Source organism: Budorcas taxicolor, chromosome 10 (genome assembly GCF_023091745.1).
Source record: "Budorcas taxicolor isolate Tak-1 chromosome 10, Takin1.1, whole genome shotgun sequence".
Taxonomy (NCBI): domain Eukaryota; kingdom Metazoa; phylum Chordata; class Mammalia; order Artiodactyla; family Bovidae; genus Budorcas; species Budorcas taxicolor.
In genome coordinates this window covers 9432501-9450245 of record NC_068919.1, presented here as the reverse complement: position 1 = coordinate 9450245, position 17745 = coordinate 9432501, and the positions used below count along the sequence as shown (strand labels likewise).

The 17745-nt window shown below is 35.3% G+C and overlaps 1 protein-coding gene across 1 annotated transcript in view; it reads left to right on the top strand.

The window, feature by feature from the left end:
• AP3B1 (adaptor related protein complex 3 subunit beta 1) overlaps positions 1-17745 on the top strand; it is a 239174-nt gene that overhangs the window by 124585 nt on the left and 96844 nt on the right. The window contains exons 16-18 of the mRNA XM_052646454.1: positions 9919-10105; positions 11075-11205; positions 16594-16702. Of these exons, the coding sequence (XP_052502414.1) occupies positions 9919-10105; positions 11075-11205; positions 16594-16702 (427 nt within the window). The remainder of the gene's footprint in view (positions 1-9918; positions 10106-11074; positions 11206-16593; positions 16703-17745) is intronic.

Sequence of the window (17745 nt, the reverse complement as noted above, 5' to 3'; positions counted from 1 at the left end):
AGGAAAGAGCCAGTGTGAGGAACCTCAAAATCTGAATAATTCTGTCCAAGTCTCTGGCTGACACCTGGACCACATATATGCATGATGGATTTAGAGCTGCACAGTTAATAATAAAGGGACTGAACTGCAATTTGAACAGCACTGAGGAGATAGTCTGTACTGTGAACCCAACCTAAAATATAGCAAAGTTTAGGGTTTCTACAGTTCAGCATTCATAATGTCCAAGATAAATCCCAGTTTACCCAACGTAAGAATTCTAACAGAGAATTACTATTTAATGGGTATAGAATTTCAATTTGTGAAGACATAAAAATTTTTGGAGATTAATGGTAGTAATGGTTGCATAACACTGAACTGTGTACTTAAAAATGGTTGCAGTGTAAATTTTATGTTTATATTAGCACAATAATGAACAAGAATAGGAAAATAAGACCAGTTTTCAAGAAAACAAAAACCATAAGCCAACCTGTAGATGACTGAGATGTGGAAGTTTACAGGTATAAATTTGAAGCAACTTTTATAAATGATTGATGACATTAAGGAAAATGTGTTCACAATAGAAAGTGAACTCTTAGCAGAGAAATAAAAACTAATAAAAAAATAAATGGAAGTTCTAGAACTGAAACATATAGTACCTGAAAAATCAACATTTTGTCTAGTATTACATATTATTTAATATTTTAATTTTTTGGTATGGAAATATAAAGCTATTCATATAGTTTTTAAAAATTATGATTAAGACTCTGTAGATGAACTTTTTCTGTAACTTTCTTTAATTTCCTGACTTTGGGCTCTTTCAGTGGAAATTTAGAAAGCAGTTGGTGTGTGATGACTACCTTAGAGCTATTTACTGTCAATTACTGGAAGTCAGGTGGTAATCAAAAGTACAGGCTCCAATATTAGACTGTCTGACTTCAAATACTGTTTTACCACTTACTAGCTACATGATTTTGGACTGATTATACAGTCTACATAAGACTTAGTTTCCTAATATGTAAGATGGGAGTTACAATAATATGGTCAGTTATTTCTAATTCAGCATATATATTCCTAAAAATCATTATGCTCTATAGAAATGCATAAACCATAGGAATTGTTGCAAAACTAGAAACAGAGATACAGCACTCAAAAAATTCTTTGATGACACAGGTTATATGCAGTGACATTTTTACCCTTTCTTGGATAAATTTTCTTGGCATTGAAAAAGTCAAGATAAAACGTATAAAGGTAAAATACTCAAGTTGACCAAAAAAATCTGTATACTGTAAAATTTTTTAAAATCTGGTTTTCTGTATACTATCAGTGAACTATGGGGAAGAGAAATTAAGGAAACAGTCCCATTTACCATTGGATTAAAAAGAATGGAATACCTAGGAATAAACCCACCTAAGGAGCTGAAAGACCTGTACTTGGAAAACTATTAGACACTGGTGAAAGAAATGGAAGATGTCACAAACAAAAGGAAAGATATACCATGTTCTTTGATTGGAAGAATTACTTTTGTTAAAATGACTATACTACCCAAGGCAATCTTCTGATACAGTGCAGTCCTTAGCAAAATACCAATGGTGTTTTTCACAGAACTAGAATGAATAACTTCAGAATTTGTATGGAAACAAATTCCAGATAGCTGAAGCAATCTTGAGAAAGAACAGCTGAGGGAATCATACTTCTTGACTTCAGATTGTATGTGAAAGTGAAAGACGCTCAGTTGTGTCCAACTCTTTGCGATCCCAGGGACTACACAGTCTGTGGAATTCTCCAGGCCAGAATACTGGAGTGGGTAGCCTTTCCCTTCTCCAGATAATCTTCAGATTGTACTAGAAAGCTACCATAATCAAGACAGTATGGTTCTGTCACAAAAACAGACATATAGGTCAGTGGAACAGAATAAAGAGCTCAGAAAAAAATGCACACACTTAGACAGTCAATTCATCTATGACAAAAGAGGTAAGAATATACAATGAAGAAAAGATAGCCTCTTCAGTAAGTGGTGCTGGGAAAGCTAGACAACTATATGTAAAAGAAAGAAATTAGAATGTTCTCTATCACTGTATACAAAAATAAACTCAAAATGGGTTAAAGACCTAAATGTAAGACTGGATACTATAAAACTCCTAGAGAAAAACATAGGACACTCTTTGACATAAGTCACAATATTTATTTGGATCCATCTCCTAAAGCAAAGGAAACAAAAACAAAAATAAACAAATTGGACCTAATTAAACTTAAGAGTAAATCATGAGAAACGCTGGGCCGGAAGAAGCACAAGCTGGAATCAAGATTGCCGGGAGAAATATCAATAACCTCAGATATGCAGATGGCACCACTCTTATGGCAGAAAGTGAAGAGGAACTAAAGAGCCTCTTGATGAAAGTGAAAGAGGAGAGTGAAAAAGTTGCCTTAAAGTTCAACATTCAGAAAATGAAGATCATGGCATCTGGTCCCATCACTTCATGGCAAATAGTTGGGGAAACAGTGGAAACAATGTCAGACTTTATTTTTGGGGGGCTCCAAAATCACTGCAGATGGTGAATGCAGCCATGAAATTAAAAGACTCTTACTCCTTGGAAGGAAAGTTATGACCAACCTAGATAGCATATTAAAAAGTAGAGACATTACTTTGCCAACAAAGGTCCGTCTAGTCAAGGCTATGGTTTTTCCAGTAGTCATGTATGGATGTGAGAGCTGGACTGTGAAGAAAGCTGAGCGCTGAAGAATTGATGCTTTTGAACTATTGTGTTGGAGAAGACTCTTGAGAGTCCCTTGGACTGCAAGGAAATCCAACCAGTCCATTCTGAAGGAGATCAGTCCTGGTGTTCTTTGGAAGGACTGATGCTAAAGCTGAAACTCCAGTACTTTGACCACCTAATGCAAAGACTTGACTCATTGGAAAAGACTGATGCTGGGAGGGATTGGGGGCAGGAGGAGAAGGGGACGACAGAGGATGAGATGGCTGGATGGCATCACCGACTCGATGGACGTGAGTCTGAGTGAACTCTGGGAGTTGGTGATGGACAGGGAGGCCTGGCGTGCTGTGATTCATGGGGTCGCAAAGAGTCGGACACGACTGAGCGACTGAACTGAACTGAAACTTAAAAGCTTTTGCACAGCAAAGGAAACCATCAACAAAATGAAAAGACAGTCCACTGAAAAGAAGATATTTGCAAATGTTGTGATCAATAAGGGATTAATATCTAACATATAAACACCTCATATAATTTGATATCAAAAAAGCAAACAACTTGATTGGAAAATGAGCAGAAGAACTGAATAAACATTTTCCCATTGAGGAAATGCAGGTGACCAACAGGCACATGAAAAGATACTCAGAACTGCTAGGCATTAGGGAAATCTGGATGAAAATCACAGTGAGATAGCACCTCACACCTGTTAGAATGGCTGTAATCAAAGAACACCAATAACAAATATTGGCAAGGATCTGGAGAAAAGGAAATCCTTATACACTGTTGGTGGGAGGGTAAATTCATGTAGCCATGGTGAAAAACAGTATGGAGATTTCTCAGAAAAACTAAAGATAGAACTATCATGTGACCCAGCAATTCAAATCCTGGATTGATATCTGACAAAAAAATAAAAAATAAAAGCACTAATCAAAAGATACACACACACACACACACACACACACACACACACACACACACACACTACAAGATACGTGTACCCCAATGTTCATAACAGCATTACTTGACAATTGCCAAGTTATGGAAGGAACCTAAGTATCAACCAATGAATGAATAAAGATGTGATATACATATATATATAGAGAGGGAGACAGGGAGGGAGGGAGGGCTAGATATAGATATAACAATATAATGAAACACATATATGATATATAGTACATATACATACACTGTATAGTGTATATTATATATTTGTGTATGTGTGTATATATATATATACACACACACACATGTGATATATGTCTATACTGGAATACTCGCTCATTCAGTGGCTTCAGTCATGTCTGACTCTTTGCGACCCTATGGACTGTAGCCCACCAGGCTGCTCCGTCCATGGATAATGGAATACTACTCAGCCATAAAAGAGAATAAAATTTTTGCTATTTGCAACAACATGCATGGACTTGGATAGCATTATGCTAAGTGAAGTAAGACAGAGAATGACAAATACTGTGTGATATCACTTATATGTAGAATCTAAAAAGTACAACAAACTAGTGAATAAAACAAACAAGAAGTAAATTCACAGATAGAGAGTATAACTGCTGGTTACTAGTGAGGAGAGGGAAGGGGGAGCAGTGACATAGAGGTGGGGGGAAAGGTTGTTACAGGATTTTCTGAAATCATCTCTGTGAAACTTTTGAAAATTGTAAAGCAGTATAGAATTTAAAGAGTCATTTAATAAAATTTTTTAATTTAAAAAAATGTAAAGTTCTAGTCGTGAAATGATGAAATTGATTAGCTAGAGGACTAGTGCTGCTTACATTTGCCTCTGATATATGTTAAGAATTCTGTGTAGTTCTCCTAAATTTACCAAACACATTTGCTAGTATCCTTCTGTTTAAAAGTTACAACCATGTGGAACCAATTTTAAATGCTGAGTCCTGTATGTTTTTTAACATTCCATAAACAAATATATGTGTAAGCTGATGTTAGGACTATAAGATAACTTTTTCATTATTTTGTGTTGACCTGTAATATTTGAAGAAGGCTGCTGCTGCTGCTAAGTCACTTCAGTCGTGTCCGACTCTGTGTGACCCCATAGACAGCCCACCAGGCTCCGCCATCCCTGGGATTCTCCAGGCAAGAACAATGGAGTGGGTTGCCATTTCCTTCTCCAATGCATGAAAGTGAAAAGTTAAAGCGAAGTCGCTCAGTCGTGTCCGACCCTTCGCGACCCCATGGACTACAGCCTTCCAGGCTCCTCCATCCATGGGATTTTCCAGGCAAGAGTACTGAAGTGGGTGGCCATTGCCTTCTCCATTGAAGAAGGCTATTGTTGAGCAAATAGTGTTTACCAGTTTATTACTTGTCAAGAGTATTTAGGTAGAAATACGATGCCCATGTTTTGAGAAGTTTTTTTAGAATATTGGATTTCTTCATATTTACAAAGCATTCCCCCCAATTTTTTTTCCCAAAAATGATTCCTTAAACAGGAAAATAATATGGCATAAAAATTGATTACAAAGCTGTATATATGCTATTGAATATTTCTGTTATTTATCGTACATTATAATATTCTCTTCATCTTGTCTGAGTTTTTTTTTTTATAAAACCCATTTGAATGTACTGTTGAATGTCTAATCTGGTTTTGATTGAGCCTTTGGTCATATTGAAATGCTGTGATTGTTTACGTGATCGTGTCTGTTGTCTTTGTTACTGTTGCCCAGGACAGATCTGATTTTTATCTGTTGTTTCAGTGTCCCATCCAGTTTAGGCTTTATCCTGGGGTTTTCCTCTTTAATGAAGCTGTTGTTATTGTTCAGTTGCTAAGTTGTGTCCGACTCTTTGCAACCCTATGGACTGCAGCACATCAGGCTTCTCTGTACTTCACTGTCTCCCAGAGTTTGCTCAACTTATGTCCATTGAGTCAGTGGTGCTATCTAACCATCTCATCCTCTGCCACTCCCTTCTTCTTTTGCCCTCAGTCTTTCCCAGCATCAGTGAGTAGGCTCTTCGTATCAGGTGGCCGAATCACTGGAGCTTCAGCATCAGTCCTTCCAATGAATGCATATTCAGGGTTGATTTCCTTTAGGATTGACTGGTTTGATCTCCTTTCTGTCCAAGGAGAGTTGCATTAAGATAAGACAGAGTAAGTTTGTAAGTTTCCATGTTGTACTTCTAACCTTTGCCATGGTTTTGTCTAGTGGCCTGTGAAACACAAGTGTAGTGAACAGAAATTTCATTTAAAAATGAGAAACATTTAAATGGAAAGACTTTGTCTTTCTTTTCCCAACCTTTTTGAGATACAGCATGACTAACCTTTCTCGTTTAGAGCAACATGTAGGATGTGTACTGAGAAAACAAAGCGTGCCCTGATAAGGCAGGTCCCTCTTTCTTCCAGTGGTGGTGACATAAGTGTTGAAGTGTTTAATCTAATGGTAACTTGATGGTAACCAGCATGTTGTGTCACAGCCTGTGCAAAGCATTAAGCTCCCAGCTGTCAGTGGCTGGAGTAAGAGGGAAACATGGGAACTTAGGGGTTGGTTGTGGACGAAATATGTGCAGGAGATAGAGACAGAACAATCTTGCTCTAAACTATTCAAGAGAGTGTTTGGGGCACTCTTGCTGCAATAGTTTTGTCATTTACTGTGTACTGTAAATCTAAAAACTGTTGATTTGGCAGTTCTTTTTTTTATTTTGTTATAATTCCGGCATCAATAAATTCTGAAAACTTGAAGTGTATATTTAATGAAGAATGAAGTAGAGAATTTCTGTATCATTTAACCTGCACAAAATGTTCATCAGCATGTACCATCTACCACAAAAATCATAGTGATACCACTGTCCACACAACAAACTGAAGATAAGATAAATCTGCTAAAACAGGGTCAGCATCTATTTTCAAAACTGGAAGATATTTAGGAAGTCTGGGCCTCAGGGTGACGATTTAATGTATATAGGTGCCAAATATGTTTACATCCCTTTCTGTGAGACATGATCTCATATAGATCAAGTAACTTTTAAAATTTAGTTTTGTTTATTTTTATTACAAGTTTTCTTTTGCACATATGAGGAATGAAGCAATGACAGTTATTGTACTGGCTCCATTAGCAGAAAAAGGACCCAAATGATGCTGCTGGTTTTCAAATAAAAAACAATTAATTCCAATAATAGACCATTTTTACTCAAAGCTTTTGTACATTTCTTCTGTCAGTGTAAATGGAATCTGAGTAAAGCTTTTGAAAGTTTATTCTGTCAAAATCACTGTAAAATGCTATTGTAAATTTAAAAGCCCCAATGTGGCTTTCACTGAATGAATGTTATCATGGTAAAAGGAACATTCTTATTAAGTTAAGAAAACTATGGAACAGAAATATTTTGGGCATTGGTTGTGGTGCATGCAAACTCACTCTGCTGATTTTACCAGTTGAAATAAAACTATAATGGTCAAATATACTGATAGTTGATATGTGTGGTTTAACTAAACTACAGAATTCTTGTGATGAAGCTAATACTGAAAAAGCATACTTCAGCATGACAGCACACACTCTCATACTCAGTTTTTGCTGCATGTGACCCGCAGGATTTTAGAAATGTGATATTGTGAAAAACTACATTGTAAATTAGCCTGTGTTATATACTGGCTTTTTTGCCTGGATTAGGTGGGTGGGTGCATGGGGAGTAGATGAAGTGAGATTTTTGTGTGTTGGTTAGATTTTGATTCAAAATCATTTGGAAATCTTTAAAGTGTTTACCAGGTAGAGTTTCAACAACCTTAAGCTTTTGAAAACTTTAGCAAAATAGCAGTTCTTGGAAACAAATCTTGCAAAGAGAATGACATTGAAATATATCCCGATAAAAACAAAGGAAGAATTGAGCAAATTAAGTGATAAGAGCTAATAATTTATTGTAGAAGTTCTTTCATTTGCAATATTTCAGCTATGATGAAGACTTTTTTGATGGAGCTACTATTTTAGTTGGTTAAGTTTATATTTTATATGAGAATGAAATGAAATTGAGAAGGCAGTTGATTTTGCAGTAGCTAAATTTGATAAAATATTAAACTATAGAGAATTATTCAAAAGTTTTATCTCATAAAGATAGTTTTGTTGGAGGGAAAAAATTTAAATATCTAGGCTTGAAATATTTACAAATTTTAACGTGAAAGCATTGAGAGTATCCTTTATTCAACAGAATTTTTTCTATGCTTATTGGATCATTCAAACTGTAAAGAGGGCACTTTCTCCATTAAAAATATTAAGTTCTATAGCAAAGAATAAGTTGCAAATGTCAGTACTTTCATAATTAGTGATCATAAAGTTCCATTTTGAAGATAATTCCATTTTGAAGACATATAAAATTGCATTCTTTAGATAAATACCAATGACTTGGTTTTAGAGATAGAGCTAAGAAATTGATTAAGGTATGTGAATAAAGAGGTATGTGAGTAAATTAATTATTCTGTTTATGTTTTTAATGTATCATGGGACCTGGATATGTTTTTATCTTTTAGAATTTTAATTTTGAAAATACACTTTCTATAATTATTTCATAACCCACCAATATAATAAAGCAAGTTTTATAGTCAATAAGTGCATATTATGGAAATTATATAATCTTAATAACTTAAAATTTTCTATCTCACTTTAAATAGAGTCAGTTAATATTTCAAATAATTAACTTCCTAAAAATTAATTTCAGAGACTAGAAATAAAAGCGAGATGAATCACTCCACTAGCTTAAAAAAGTGCTGCAATGAATAGACTTTTTTATCTGATTTATTCTAGTTGCATATTCTAAATCCCAACATTCAGATATACTTTAGAGAGTTAACTTAGTTATGAATTCTCACTACAGTTGAAGAAACTTAACAGTAGGGTGTATTTTCCAGGTTATCTCAGCAAGTTGATTACACAGTCCAGTGTACCTTGGATTGACCTGGGTTATTCACTTGGTGACTGTTTGGCTGATTGTCCTTAAAAAATCAATCATAGACATTTTCTTATGTGTCGTTGAACCAACCTAGTCTAGTAATTAGTGAATAGCAGTTGTTGTTAACCAAATTTAGAATAGCTCTATTAACATTTTTCATCTGTATTTTTTGTAGTTCTGCTTTAGTAAAACTAGGTTAATGGTTTTTAAATAGATTGTTACTGAAAGAAGGTTGCTCTCTATCCAAATCAATTATCTTAATGAATTAATATTGTAAAAGAGTTTGCCACACCATTCCTGTATCTTGACTTGTTGGTATAGAACTATCTTTAGCTCTGCCTGACTTGATGGATTTTATTCTTTTTAATCCATTTCTGATGTCTATAAAATGTTCTAAGGTAGATGTTTATTTTTTCATGTATTATGAATCCTGTTTATAGTTAGAATTGTATATATATAACCTTCTAAATTAAAATTATGCTTTTTCAATAAAGTAATGAGTTGAAAATACAAACCTTATTTTGTTAACATTTCAATTTTGGTTTAATTATTATTAAAATTATCTCAATATATGTTAATGTAGTACAGTCAAAAATTGACTTAGGAAATCTTATTAGAGTGTAAAAGCTACTATAATAAGTTGTTCCCTAACATAAATAAATAAATGACCAATATTACTAGAGGCCATAAGCAATATGGGGAAAAAAATGGAAGGAGTCTTTTATCCTAGTTTTTAGAGGGCATCAGCAGCTTGCTTTTATGAAAAAGTAACAGCTAAATGCACTGCAAATAATTTGCAGTAATCCAGTTCAGTGATTCATGTGTCTGCTTTAATGGGTCATAATTCAGGGTAAAGTAACTGAGTGCAGACACTGCTTATGCCGGGGACAGTATCTCTTCATAAAGCACACCTCAGGAGAAGCAGTTTGCCAGCCCCCTAATGCTCTCTGATGTTTTGATGTCCTGCATATTTTTCCGATTAAGTTTTGAGTGCCATGTTTTTAGTTGTATTTCCACATTCATTATTCTCACGTAGACCCTTCAGCGGGTTTGCCATATATGATTATTTTTTTAATGATGCCTTTCTTTCCACTTCAGCAGTTTAATAATCTAGCACATGGCTGCTTCTCAGTGCTCAGCATTCACCTCCCCAATACTGAAGAGGACATGTGCTTTGGCTTCAGAATTCCATTTGCAGTGTTAGAAATGCATATTCCCTATGGAACAACATTTGTTTGACATAACCATTCATTTTTATTACCTCTTTAAATATGTTTATCCAGAGTTATCAATAATCATAAATAACTGTATTCTCATCTTGTTCTGTTTTTTCCAACAGACAAAATTGCTTACCCAGTACATATTAAATCTCGGCAAGTATGATCAAAACTACGACATCAGAGATCGTACAAGATTTATTAGGCAGCTCATTGTTCCGAATGAGAAGAGTGGAGCTTTAAGTAAATATGCCAAAAAAATATTCCTGGCACAGAAACCCGCACCACTGCTTGAATCGCCTTTTAAAGGTATTATTATCAGAATATACCTACAGAATATTATATGTAATCTTAAAAATTATGATATTATATCCCACTTCTAACATGTTTAAAATTGATCTCTTAGAAAATATGTGATTGGTGTGTATAAATATATAAATACGGAAAGTGTGCTTTCTATTCATTCATCTCTTCTCCAAAACAAGCTTTATATTAGTTCAAGTTTATGTTTTTATAGGCCTTATTTACCTAAATAATTTCAGTCTTCTGGCGTTTATTCTTACCAAATGATTTGACTGAACAATAGATAAAAGCTGTGTTGTTTTTGCAGACATTGACTTCATTTTTGGTTTAAATGGATAGCTTTGTTTAATAAGGGATATATAATTCACCTTAATGGTGAGTTATTAAGTATTTTGTGTACACTAACATAAGCTTTTCCGGAAAGAATTATTTCATAAAAATATTCCTTTGTATTTGTTTGCTTTTCAGAGATGGAAATTGACTTATTTTCCCCAGCTTTTTAAAAGGAGTAATTTATCAGTTTCACAAGTAGCCATTACAGTGGGAATCAAATGACTATATACTTTGGTTTTCATATTGTTTCTTATTTAATTGTTGTAAAGGGATAAAAAGCAGTTCAGTTTTGTAGTAAAACTATTAAAATTCTGAATGTGTTGGTGGCAAGACATGTATATGGATTGTTTAACTGTGCTGTCATTCTTAATATTCACAGTAAAGTAATTTTTAGAGAAGCTACATATCAGAGCAACACCTCTAAACACACTGACTGATTAGCTTTTTTATTGACCATTATCGGGGAGATTATTGTAATCTATGGACTGAAATCAGTTTTTTTGACCTGTGAAGAGTTTCCTAGTTTATATTTATTCCTTGACATTTGAGGTAATATGCCAATTACCTTGAGCTCTGATTAGGATTGTTCTCTGTTATATGCAGCTCAGATTGTTTATTTTATATTTTCCTTTATTTTAATAGATAGGGATCATTTCCAGCTTGGCACTTTATCTCACACTCTCAACACCAAAGCAACTGGGTACCTGGAATTATCTAATTGGCCAGAGGTGGCACCTGACCCATCAGTTCGAAATGTAGAAGTAATAGAGTTGGTAAGTTGACCTTTCTGAAATTAATTTTGTCAAGCAGTAGGAGATTCTAGGATAGCTGCTGTTTTGTATAAAAGCTTTTTTGGGGGGGTTGAAAACTGAAAATTGTTCTGGTATTTCTAAATGTAATGTGTTAGATATATCTTGCTGCTATGGGAACTAAATATTGTAGTATTCCTATGTCATTGTACATGTACTGTTCCTTTTCTTCAAGGAAATAGAGAATTGAATTCTCTGCATCAGTGCCACCCACATTTGTGATAATACTGCATTTGTAGCTGTGCAGATTCAATTTCTAAGGTATTTAGTTTCATTGAGTTGAGCTTTTCCCACTTAGTTTAGAGACTCATAAGCTTCCTGTCAATATTTTCCAAATCATTTTTGCTATCTCTTCCAGAAACCATACAAAGTGTTCTCTTGGCTTTTCTGAGGAACCTTTTTCACATGAAGCCAAATATAAATAGGAAGCATTATGTACCAAAAATATCCTTGAACAAGATCACAATTAATGAATAATATATTGCTTCACATTAAAAAAAAAGTCTCTGTATAAATACTCTTTTCCTAGGTCTTTATAACGTGCTGGCCACTAAAATAAGAGAATTGATGTTCTTTCCTAGTATTATCTCTTTCTTTCTTATAAACAAGAAAAATAAGGAGAGGGGTCTTCTGATTGTCTTTAGAGATTGATTATGTGAAATGTATCTGATATTTTTTTAAATAGAATTAATAAAAAGAACAATTATGTATTACATCCTGGGTGCCTTTCCAGTACAGCACATATACTGAACTAGGATTCAGGTAACTAGTCTTTTATCTATAATTCCTATGAGAAAGTCAGTTAATCTTCTTGCCTACTGACTTTTCCCTTTACAATGGGGAAAAAACTGTCTTCCTTTAAATAGAATTCCGTACCCACAGTTTGCAGCTTGTAGCGTCTTAGTTCCCTGACCAGAGATTAAACGTGGGCCACAACAGTGAAAGTGCCAAGTCCTAACCACTAGACTGCCAGGAAGTTCCTGGGGCACAGCCATTTAATTTGACTGCTTTGAAAAGTATGTTTCTCTTACCTACTCAAACTTATCTGGCTTCGGAGTATGGCCAGGGCAATAATAACCAGTAACTAACCCTGGTAGTGTTCTTTGATAATATTTTATAATCATTACTTGTTTAAGCCTCATAATTATTATAAGTGATGGTTGTTGTTATTCCCGTTTTGCAGATGACGAAACCAAGGTTCAGAGAACTTAAATTGCCCAGGTTCCTATAGCTAGTAAGTGATAGAACTGGGATACCACTCCATATCTGAGTCCACTGTTCACACTCTTACTGCATTTTATTATGTAACATGATGAGAGGAAGCTTGAGCTTGTTGCAGTTCTAGACTGTCCTTAGTATTTATTAACACCACTGTTTTCAGGTTGTGACAAATTATCTCTATTTAGAGATGATTTTTTTTTAATATAAAACTAACAAGTTCCATGTTTCTCCTTGCAACTAAGTTTGGTGATTTCTCCTCAAATATACATACTACTCTTAAGTATTCTTCAAAAAGATTGGCTTATTTATGAAACATTTGGTCAGATACTAGAATACAAAGAATGTTCTTTGTTGTAAGTAATACTCTCTCCTAATTTCTTTTGCCTGTTTGTTGTTTTTATGGTTCTGTCCCTTTTCATTATTAGGTACTTAATGTTTTGGCCCAAGTGGAATCATCCTTTTATCCTACCCCTACTTCTGCCCTTATCCCTCCTCCTTGTTGCCCCAGTCCACAAAAAAAAGAAAAAAAAAGTCAAATAAAAATATCATCTCAGAAATTGATAGCAATGCCATGTGATTTAATTTGGTCTCAGCAGTGTTCTTATATTGGCTGATAGATTGGTTGTTTGGCTGGCTTCTTCCATTTTCTCGTACTCTTCTAAGCATTTAACTACCTATAGGGACAGTACTTGAATAACCTTTTTCTTATATTCATTTCACCTGTCCAGTTGAACAGGGACAAATTGATTCCTTTTTCATTTTGCTGACTACATTGTGGAAATTAATAATTGGTAACTTATTATGGAGAATAATTATAACTGATGGAACTTGGTTGGAAAAAACTCTCCATTGATGCCATGTAGAAAACAGTTTCAATCTGCTTGTCTCTGGACACATTGACTTGAAATTATACTATAAAGACTTAATTAAATATAAAAATAGCATATATAGTTTTATTATCAAATTTGGCTGCAGTAGTGTAGAAAGTAGTGTTCACATAATCTTTCTTGCCTTTCATTCTACCTCATCCCTCTCTGAAGTAACATCAATGTATTTATGCACATAATATATGTGTGACCCTAGTCTTACTGTCATCTTACAGGGTCATGTCTTATTACTATGAAATTTCACTTAGCAAGAATAACAGCCTAAGTTTAGACAATCTAATACTTTAATCAAAACAATATGGAAACTAGTCACACTGACACTGGAAGTCACTGCATCACACGTTTCCATTTCCAGGATATTAGCTACTATATGTATTGTGCCACTAGTAAATTTTCAAGATTCTTTGCAATTTTTGTTTTTACTTGGTTCTAGAAGATCCTTTTCTCTCAGTTTTGCGTATCAAGGGTATTTTGCTTTATAAACACATCTACTATCAATATTTTATCTTACATTGAAACTTTCAAATTAGTGCTGTGTTATTTATTTTCCTCTTCTCTTTACCCTTTTATTTCCTTTGCTAAGAATGATACAGTTATCATAGTCATAACAGACCATAACAAAAATTAAAATACTTTTTAGTCTTTACCCTTTAAAACCTTAAACTCCATGAATAGAGAATCCATGGCCCTGTCAAAATATTATGCCCCTCTGAGCATAGGCGCCTGATTTTCCTTATATGATGACTTAGTCCTGTCCTGAAAGCCGTAGTCTAACTAAATAATTTTTTTTTTCATAAATTGACCTGACACACATTTTACTAGCCTGCAGAAAAATGTATTTGGATTTAAGAAAAATATGAACTTTACTGTTTATTAAATATAGGAGAACTTTGTTTACAGAGTACTGTCTTTATTCATATCTGGAGGACAAAGCATTTTAAACATACGTAAAAAGCAGTATTGTTGATCTTATGTCAGTATCTTACTCAAATATATTTGAGTAATTTTTGCTCATTTTTCTATTATTGTCCAGATAGTAATTTTCCAGATTACTGAAGCTTACCTTTGTAAGCAACATGTCTTAAGCCCATAAGCCCTCTATGCAGTGGTTTTTCAACCTAGCTTTGTACTACATTCATATGGAGATCTTAAAACAAATGTTTCAGACCGGTACCAGACCAATCAGAATCTTGGGAAGTGGGTCTCAAGCATTAGCATTTTTAGCATTAGTATTTTTATTATTGATATTAATATTTTTAAAAAGTATTCTCAGGTGATTCTGACAGAGACATCCAGTGCTGAGAACCATTCTTAAGTAAGAACCTCAGTCTTACTGTAAATTTCTTTACAACAGATGGTACCCTAGCAGGCTGGCACATAGCAAAAACTCTGAAGTGTGATAAATAAATGCATCTTAACTGTTCTTGACCTTTTAAAAAATACACATTTCCTTGCCCTTTAAAAGAGAGTGTATGAAGCATGATTTAACTTTTTCATAATGAATCAAAGTCACAGTTATGAAAATAATTTATTTTACTTCAATACACTATATTAAAGTTTTTAAGGGTCTGTCACCCAACTAATAGTTTTTGTGGCAGACACATTTAAGATGTATCAGTGTACAAAATATTCAAACATCTCTGATCTCCAGATGCTGATGTTCTTGCAGGGATAGACTGACAATTACAATAAATATGTAAATTGTATACAGTAGTATATTAGAAAATAATAAGTGCTATGACCAAAAACCAAAGAAAAAAAATTAGTGCAAAGGCTGCTCCATCCCTGGGATTCTCCAGGCAGGAATACTGGAGTGGGTTGCCATTTCCTTCTCCGGGAGATCTTCCCAACCCAGGGATCGAACCTGGGTCTCCCGTATTGCAGGCAGACGCTTTACCATCTGAGCCACCAGGGAAGTAAGATCAGCCTCCACGGGGGGTTGAAATTTTCAGTAGGGCGGTCCTCCCTGAGGTGGCACTTGTACAGAGTCTTGAAAGAAGTGAGGAAATGAGCCATGCGGTTGTCTGGGGTGAGGATGCTGGAAGTAGGAGCAGCTTTGGAGAAAGGCCTCAAGGAGAAGCACGTCTGGGGTGTCTGAAGACACTGTGATGAGTGGCTGGAGGGAAGTGGGCAGGAGGGAGAGCAGCTGCAGGAGTCAGGTAGGGCTGACAGGTTTTTATCATAAGGGCTTCATTTGTTCTAAGTGAATGGGAAGCCTTTGCAGACCTTTTCAAAGAAAGAGGGGCTTGATTGGAATTAATAAAATCTTTCTAGCTGCTGTTTTGAGCCAACTTGGAGTCGGGGTGAGAGAGGGAACTAGACACAAGATAGCCAGTCAGAGACTATCGTGATGATCCGAGAGAGAGAGAGATATGGCTCTGAGTAAGGTGGTAAAGGACCAAGGGGCCTATAGGCTTTCTTGATGGATTAGATATCTAGGATATGACAAACAGAGAATTACCCCAGGGTTCAGGCTGTTGAGATGGTACAGGCTATTTGTTGCCTACACTAAATGTTTTCATTATTTTTTTTTTTTTAAAAACCTCAGTATCAAGGTAACTCAGCTGATAAAGATTCCACCTGCAGTGCTGGGGAGACCCTGGTTCGATCCCTGGGTTGGGAAGATCCCCTGGAGAAGCGATCGGCTACCCACTCCTATATTCTTGGGCTTCCCTGGTGGCTCAGATGATAAAGAAGCCGCCTGCAGTGCATGAGACCTGGGTTCAATCTCTGGATTGGGAAGATCCCCTGGAGTAGGGCATGGCAACCCATTCCAGTATTCTTGCCTGGAGAATCCCCACAGACAGGAGCCTGGCAGGCTACAGTCCATGGGGTCACAAAGAGTCAGACAGACCTGACTGAGCAACTAAGCACAGCACACAGAACATCAAGCTGTGAAATTGGATTTCTTACTGCTCTGACTACTTCTGTCTCTAATTGCCCTTGTCTCTTCTACACTGTCTTACTTTAGCTTAAATCTTCTATAGGCCAATGAATACAAAAGTATTTAAAATTATATGTTATGTATAAGGTTGTGGATCTAAAACAATAGGTTCTGAGTGAGAGTTTATGTTTCTCTACTTAGGGGTAGTGGGAATCAAGACTTCTCAGTGTTGCCTTTTCTACTGAGGCTTTAAACTTCATTCTGGTTTCACAGAGTATTCCAAATGATTAAGTCTGCCTGAGGACTAGATCCCTTAATGAGAATTCCTTGATATTTATATTTTTACTCTTTTTAAATCAGGCAAAAGAATGGACCCCAGCAGGAAAAGCAAAGAAAGAGAATCCTGATGAGAAATTTTATTCCGAATCTGAGGAGGAAGAGGACTCTTCTGAGAGCAGCAGTGACAGTGGTGGGTTTTTCATTCATTGGAAAACCTTATTCTCCGTGGCTTATCGGCTGTGCTTCCCATAGAACAGTGAGGCCCGGAACATAACATTCAGCCAGCAGATTTAGGTGACGTTTATACGACTGAAACAGTTCCTTTCATTTACATGTCAAAGTAACTTTGATATGTAAGTTTTCAAAGTAATTTCTAACCGCTTTTTTTTTTGACATTGCCTCTTAGACCCATAACTAAAAAATGATAGAATTGAAAAAAGAGCTCATGCTTTTCTGAATTCTAACCCACACTGCCTGGGATGTTCATTAACGTGTTGAAAAACATAAATTTACATTTGGTAAGCCTTTGTTTTCAGTATTTGACAAATTAGTCTGTGGTACGTTATTTTCTGAAGTAATAAGCTGAAAAATGGGGGAAATTACTTCAATCCAAACAGTTAATGCTAAAAATATGGAATTTCAGGAATGATATAGACCATTGAGAAAGATATGTTGTGTAGTTAAGAGTGTCTCATAGAGATATTTGTCTCCATCCCATTTATTCACAAGCTCATGTTCTCTTTAGAGTCTAACCTTTTTCAGTATGTATTTGAAATATTCCAGTAACATTATGGCTTTTCATGGCATTATCTGAAGTATAGTAGGGATAGTAAGAGTTTCCTTCTAGCTACCAGAAGAAAGAGATAACTTTTCTCATTAGAAGATACCAGTTTTTTTTCCAGTGAACACGTCTTCTTGAAGGTAAACAAATTTCCTCAAGGATTTTTCTAACTTGAAAATTTAAATAAGTGATGCCTGAGATGAACTGAATCCAGATTTGTTTTGAACTCACATAAAAACATGAAAAGTAACAGCATAAGCCAGTTATCTAAGTTAACATGTATGTGTGCTTAACTTTGACTTCACGACAAATTCAAAACACCCTTGATCAACAGTTTTGTTTTCTAAAGTTTGGGTAAAATACATTTTGGTCTTTGTAAAAAGTCACAATGGGACTTCCCTTGATGGCTCAGTCGTGTCCGACTCTGCGACCCCATGAATCGCAGCACGCCA